This window comes from Austrofundulus limnaeus, unplaced genomic scaffold (assembly GCF_001266775.1).
Source record: "Austrofundulus limnaeus strain Quisiro unplaced genomic scaffold, Austrofundulus_limnaeus-1.0 Scaffold0, whole genome shotgun sequence".
In the NCBI taxonomy this organism is placed as follows: Eukaryota; Metazoa; Chordata; class Actinopteri; order Cyprinodontiformes; family Rivulidae; genus Austrofundulus; species Austrofundulus limnaeus.
This window is the reverse complement of record NW_013952402.1, coordinates 9,535,679-9,542,564: the sequence shown is the minus strand read 5'-3', so window position 1 is coordinate 9,542,564 and position 6,886 is coordinate 9,535,679. Positions and strand designations below refer to the sequence as shown.

Genomic DNA, 6,886 nt, shown 5'->3' with positions numbered 1-6,886 from the left:
AACTCACCATCAGAACGTTTTCAGTTTCTTACCTGGATTCAGGAGCAGAGTCCTTGTCAGAAGAGCCGGAGCCGTCGGCCTCCTGTGGAGTGTGTGTGTGTGTGTGTGTGTGTGTGTGTGTGTGTGTGTGTCAGCATCTTTGGTATACACAGGGCTGAGGAGGATTTGTCAGTGTCTGTCACTGACTTATCAGTCTGTGACTGTGCGAGCGAAAGCGTATCTCTGTCTCTGCGTGAGCATCTGTGTGGCTGTGTCAGCGTCTCTGACAGGTGTGTAGGTTCCGGGCTGCAGTCCTGCTGACACTGAGATCTCGCTCTCCTTTCTCCGGTCGGCACACCAGGCCCTCGCCGCAGTCGCAGCGCTGGAACAGCTCCAGGCCGTGGTTGCCTTTCCTGCGGTGGCGCGTGCACACCTGGCCCTCTGTCAGCACAGGTTTACAGATGCGAGACCAGAAGTGTCTGGCACAGCACAGACCCTGGGCGCAGTCTGACGACCGCAGGCATGTGTCACCTTCTTGGCCTGGAGATGGTGAGACAAGGCACGTTACAAAAAAATAAAAAAAATAAAACACTGAATTTTTATTTGTTTATTGTTTTTGTCTGTAAAATAAGAATGGGACTCAGCAGGAATCTTACCTTTGACAGCATTAGGTGGGAAACTGTGAGCAGTGGGAGGTTTCTTGCCTGGATTCTCCATGGTGCTGTTGTTTTTGTTCCACTCTGTGATGGATCCATGTGAACCATGTATGTCAATTGCCTGACAAACACCTAAAAAGGGCAAATCAAGAAGAAGAAAGAAGAAGAAGAAGAAAAGCTTGAGGACTCTGGTTTTGGCACAATAGGAACCAAGTTTTACGCATATTGAAGTAACTGCATTTATAACTAATTGGTTTCTGTGCTCACCGTTGCTGCAGCGGTTTCCTGCACAACACATGGAGTCTCTCAAGCAGCGCCTTCGGCTCTTTCTGCACGACAGGCAGACACCGCGGGCATCATTGCAGAATTCATCTCCTCCACAGTCTTCATTCGTCTTGCAAGCACCTGACTGCTGTAGGATGTTAACAATAAGATCAACATGTCACTAAACACATCACCATGACAAATATCTAGATATTTAAAAATGACATGAGCGCGAATTTAAACGTGGCGCTCGGAAAGGACTTTTACGCACGGCGGAGTTAATTACCTGCAAGGTGCCCGTGGGGGGTTTGTGTCCCGCGCCCCCAGACGGTGGGGTGCCTGGACTTGGACTCACAGTCTCAGTGCCTTTGCCAGCCGAAACACCTGGTGGGTTTTTAATTGCGTTGGAATTCATCAGGACTGCGCTCGCGTAAAGATCTCCAAAGCATCCAAAAAGAGTGAGGTACGCAGCAAAGAAGCGGTGCGCAATCAGGATCTGCATGATTCTCCTCTTCAGTTTTCTTTTTTTTTCTTTCTTTCTTTTTTACAAACACAGGAGGAGGGAAACAATCCTTTCTGTTTTGTTTAAAATAAAGTCTAAGTGACGAAGTCCAAACGGCCTTAATTCCCGGATCCCAAAGTTGGCAGAAAGTTTCAGCGCGATGCTTGGATGTCTCCTGACTCCCGGTCCCGGGATGATCTCTTTATACATGTAGACCTGTTTGTCTTCCCGCCCCTCGCTGTGCACAACAAAGACAGAGGGGTGGAATTTCAAACAGAACCCCACTGCACGGAAACAGCCATCTCTGCACATTTCACAGTGTTTGTGGAATGATAATGACATGCAAAGCTCTGTGTGGATACCTGTCAGTGACGCGCACGGGACGCACAATAACTTGGGATCAACTCTAAAAGATAGCTTCAAGGCTTACCACTTCTGTCCTTCATTTTTTCTTTAAATAAAGTCATTTTATGGAAAACAAACATCTATAATTTGATAATCATCATGATAATATCAGAGCCGTAAAAAACGTTACTAATTAAAACAATTACTAGCAATTTGAGAAAAAAATAAGTGCATTATTTATTAAATCAACTTCCAAACTCCCTGTGCCAAAAATAAGACGTTGTGCAACACTGATGTTTGCAGAATTTGAGCCGCGTTTTTATTTATTTATTTATTTATTTATTTATTTATTTATTTATTTATTTATTTATTTATTTATTGATTGATTGGTCGAAGACCGGCCGGTCCATCTTCATCAGGACTGTTTCGAAGACTGAACTGTCCTTTGGCTCTTTGAGGACCATGCGATTGAAGTGACTCGATTAACCACTTCATTTGATCCTCCTGATTGCAAAGGTGCCAATTAGGCTATCCACCAAAGTTTGCTTGATTACATCAGCGGCGGACATCAGTGTAGTGGGATATGCAGACCATTAATGGGTGTGAATAGTTTACGGAATTAGGTTAGGCCAGGGTTGACTGGCACCCTGAGATAAAAGGTGACTCTGATAGCCTGAAAAACAGCGGCCTTTGGGCTCCAACGGGGAGTGTGAGGGGACAAGGATTCACCTGAACCAAGTCTGATCTAAAACTGTACATTACATTTACAGTCAAAAAGTCAAGACAGTATTATTTTATCGGATGGATGGATGGATGGATGGATGGATGGATGGATGGATGGATGGATGGATGGATGGATGGCACACACAAACCTGACTGTTTCTGGACGGATGGATGTCATCTGCTGGTTACATGAATATATATACACCCCCGCCCCCCCAACCCCCAATTTGTGTGTGTGTGTAAACATGCAAGACACTCTGTGGACACCTGACAGACACACTAGCACTTTGTGTGTCTGAATTGCTGCATATCTTTTGAAGCAGAGCTTTTATCTCCACCTTACTAAATGTCAGTACAGGTAAGGTGAACTCCTTTGATCCCCTTTGATCTCCCAGAAGTGTCACCCTGTTGTTATGACTGAAGCCCATTTCCCTGTCTCTCTGCCCCCCCACCTCCTCATCACATCCTCCCAAAAACAGATTTGTTGTGTGAACATGGAGACCATGAGATCATCTCCACTTACCTCTAAGTGGATGGCATTAAATCCGGCACTGATTATTAGATCTCAAAACATTCAAAACAGTTCACATAAGGCTGAGGAATTTTAGTTGAAGATTTTTTTTTCTTCTAACCAAGTGCTCCCTCTTGTGGCAACCATAAGAAACTGCAAAAAACATCTGCCACAACACAACCTCTTCCTGTAGAAGAACTAAGAGACAGACGCCACTCAAAAGTATTGTTTTTTTACTCTATAATTTTAAAAATCTTCCACTCTGCAAAATGAATGTACAGCAGAAAACAAACATAACACAAGGCAAATGTCTGGTAACTTTGCAGAAGGCAGTCAAGTACAACTCAAATTCAGTGGTTTGGAAAGTGATGACAAATGAGGCTTTGTGACAAACATAAAATGATAATAAAATACATAAAAGTTTCTGTACACACCTTTTTTTTTATCTTACCATCATTATTAATGTGAATGTGTGAGTATTCCTTCTCCAAACCCAACCAAAATGAGAATTTAAATCCTGATGCACTGAGATTTATGTTCTTGAACAATGGTTGATTCCAAAGCAAAAAAATATGGTAAAAAACTGCAAGTCATTCTCGCCATCTCTAGTGGTCCAGATATCATAGCTAAAACCGATGATTTATGGTCTTTCTGAGTCAGTGATGTATGATTACTGGTATACTGTATCAGGCCATAAGTGATTGACTTCTGAGGATCACAGAAGTTAAGAGAAAAGCATGTCATTGCAGCTATGTTAGGTGTGCCAGATTATTTTTTTTATTTAATAAAAGTTCCTTTAAAATCAGTCTGAGGCAAAACCAAAAATGGATTTCAGTTTTTTTTCTTTCAAATTGTTATAATATTTTTCCCCTAATAAATTTATTAGCTAGAACTTAAAATCAAAAGCTGTCATCAGGAGGACAAATATTTCTGAGGTGTGTATGTGCTCATGCAGCATTGCAAAGTCATGTTCGTTTTATATGCCATTGACTTAAGGCACTTAAAAATCTTTAAATTTGTATTTTCAGTCTTTTAAGTGTGAAAGATGAGGTGTTGGGTGATCGTATTAAAACCATACGTTTTAACAAAAATCATGTAGCTTTTCAGGTAATTTAGCAAAATTAAATTAAATTCATTTTTTTCTCAATGTATAATAGATTTAGTCAAATTTAGTTCCCAAAATGAGAAGGACAAAAAAAGTTAAAATGATAAACTTGTGATTATTTTTGAAACCACCCTAAAAATACCACTTATCACAACGTAACATGGTGTCAAGATCTTCACTTAAGTGGAAAAACTTACACAAGTTTCCAATTATGTTTTTCTTCTCTAAAGAATGACATCAAGAACATTACAAAGCAATCAAGCACAAAAAAAAATCACATTACAAAAACAAATAACCAGTACTGTCATTTCAACTTGTTCACCAACAGCACCAAAGACATTGGAACCATGTTCACAGTTATGTCAGAACTGTACAGGAGCAAACAGAGAACATCTGGTTTGGCTGAATAGTAAGAGGCATTTAACTGATGTAAAAACCAACATAAACGTTGAACTAATGCTTAAATAAGCTTCTACTGTGCATAATGACATTTGGCTTCACGGAAATTCTAACTGACTTGTTGTGAAGTTCGTTAAATTTTAAGCAGGGCACTTAAAGAGTCATGTCTCTTTCCACTGAACGCACAGTGTTTGTGCTTTTTAAGGTAGACAAATCTCACATAAAGTGTACTAAGAACTTGATTTGTTCCCATCTGGGTTCATGTGTGTGTGTAGTCAAATACTATGTACCATACGTAGTGTATGCCTTATAGAGGTGTGCTAAGTAAGAAGAAAATCTTTGACATTCAGGTTAGTCTTGAGCACTTGCAAACTACATTGTGTACATATCTGGAAAGTATCATGGATCGTAGGAGGGAGCTGCATGTGAAAAGCCAGGCAGCAACTGCAAGAACATCCCACATCAACGTTCAGCAAACATTTCACCAAATACCATGGAGAAACAGTTACCTATCAGTCTTTGCTCTCTTTTTTTTAAGCAGAACATTTTCACTTTTATTATTTGTCCTAAAATCACAACTTAAACAAGTAATCAAACATTCATACATCCGTTAAACATGTTTCCCCCATGTATGTGGGGGGAAAACTGGCTCCGTTATCAGCCTCTGTAGTGTGTGTATGTCTGTGTATCCCTGCACTATCATTGCTTTTGCCTATAAACTCGTGTGTAAGACAACACTGAAGAAGTGCTACAGCAGTCCCATTAGAAAATGCTTTATCCAGAGCCACAGTGGGGAGGGGAAAAAAAGGCATTTCGGTGACCCGGAGGGTTTGCCATCCATTTGTTTATCATCTTTTCCATGTCGTATTTCTTAAATTTTTAATGCAGTTCCATTTTTTTATTCTTCTTGTTCCTGCAACCAATCATGTCCCGGAAATGGCCATCCCAAAGCCAAACAAAAGAAGAGTTTCTTTTGGTTTTAAGTGGAGACTTCAAAAGTCAACATCCCAGCCGGAGTTGTCGTCTGGAGGTGGGTCTTCGTTGTCCTCGGGGAAGCTGTCGAAATTACTCGTGTCAACTGGTGATGTGACCTTTTATAGAGAGAGAAAAAAACATTTTACTTAAAGAATAAACAATAACACTATCAAAAAGATTGCTTAAATACAACAGAGAACAAAAGACAAATAAGCAAATGAGGAAAAAAGTAATTGACACGAGACGTTGTCGGGATAGTGCACTCACATTAGGGATAATAGGAGGCGTCAGTGTCCCTTTCTTCAAACCCTCCCAATTAAAGCCTTCAAACCATCTGAAAGAAAAATGGAACTGATTGCAAAACACACAACACCAAAACAAGAAATTTAAAAGTAAAAACTTTTTTTTACTTGTGCTTTTGGATGTCTTTGACACCATTTTTCAAGTTTCCCAGTCTTTCACAAGGATTATCCCTTAAGAAGAAGAAATGAGAAATACAGTGTACAGATTACAGATTACATACATAAATATATGAGTTAAAAAGCTAGGGCCACTACTTACCTGCATAGCTTTTTGATTAGGTTGGCAGCATTTTTGGTAATTTTCTTTGGAAATTCAATCATGTCAATGCCTCTAAGAATGATGTTGTAGGTTTTCATTGGATCAGGACCAGAAAATGGAGGACTACATAAGAAAGGGCCAAGATAATAGCAGCAAGGTTCATTAGCACAGACCGTTTACCTTTGTTTTCAGAAAWTTTTTTTGAGTGTCACATGGTTGATGTATGTTAATATCAACATGTCCATGCTTATGTGTACCTGCCAGTTAACAGCTCAAACATGAGGATCCCCAGAGACCAATAGTCGGCCGAGATGTCGTGACCCTTGTTCAGAATGATCTCTGGTGCTACATACTCTGGTGTCCCACAGAAGGTCCAGGTTTTTTTCCCGAACCCGATCTTTTTAGCGAAGCCAAAGTCCACCTAATGGCAACAGAGATTTTGTACAAATGTACCAACAGCACAATCAGAACATACAGCGGGTAAAATAAGTATTGAACACGTCAACATTTTTCTCAGTAAATATATTACTAGAGGTGCTAATGACATGAAATTTCCACCAGATGTCGGTAACAACCCAAGTGATCCATACATACAAAGAAATCAACCATAAATGTCGAGAAATAAAGTTATTTGTAATAATGTGGAATGGCACAGGGAAAAAGTATTGAACACATGAAGAAAGGGAGGTGAAAAAGGCATGGAAAGCCAAGACACCAGCTGAACTCTCTCAGTAATTAGAAAGCAAGCCTGCCCCTTGTCAGTGCAAGTTAATATCAGCTGGTTCAGTCCCAGCAACCTTATTGTTGCAAAGCATAATGATGGCATCGGTTACAGAAGAATGTCTAAACTTCTGAAGGTTCCAGTG

General features: G+C 40.3%; 2 protein-coding genes across 3 annotated transcripts in view; both read right to left on the bottom strand.

Moving 5' to 3' along the window:
- Positions 1–94: 94 nt before the first annotated feature.
- dkk1b (dickkopf WNT signaling pathway inhibitor 1b) lies at positions 95–1,587 on the bottom strand. The gene is made up of 4 exons (XM_014002400.1): positions 1,186–1,587; positions 903–1,047; positions 636–767; positions 95–519 (listed from the first exon to the last, which is right to left on the bottom strand). Exons 1-4 carry the CDS (start codon positions 1,399–1,401, stop codon positions 254–256), a joined length of 759 nt encoding a protein of 252 aa, XP_013857854.1. The 5' UTR covers positions 1,402–1,587; the 3' UTR covers positions 95–253.
- Positions 1,588–4,180: 2,593 nt separating this feature from the next.
- The window catches only part of LOC106513507 (protein kinase cGMP-dependent 1), a 117,589-nt gene continuing 114,883 nt past the window's right edge, over positions 4,181–6,886 (bottom strand). For both annotated transcript variants that reach the window (XM_014002387.1, XM_014002378.1), the window contains exons 14-18: positions 6,278–6,441; positions 6,021–6,143; positions 5,870–5,932; positions 5,727–5,793; positions 4,181–5,575 (exon numbers count right to left, since the gene is read on the bottom strand). In XM_014002387.1, coding sequence (XP_013857841.1) covers positions 5,477–5,575; positions 5,727–5,793; positions 5,870–5,932; positions 6,021–6,143; positions 6,278–6,441 — 516 coding nt within the window. In that variant the 3' untranslated portion in view covers positions 4,181–5,476. The remainder of the gene's footprint in view (positions 5,576–5,726; positions 5,794–5,869; positions 5,933–6,020; positions 6,144–6,277; positions 6,442–6,886) is intronic.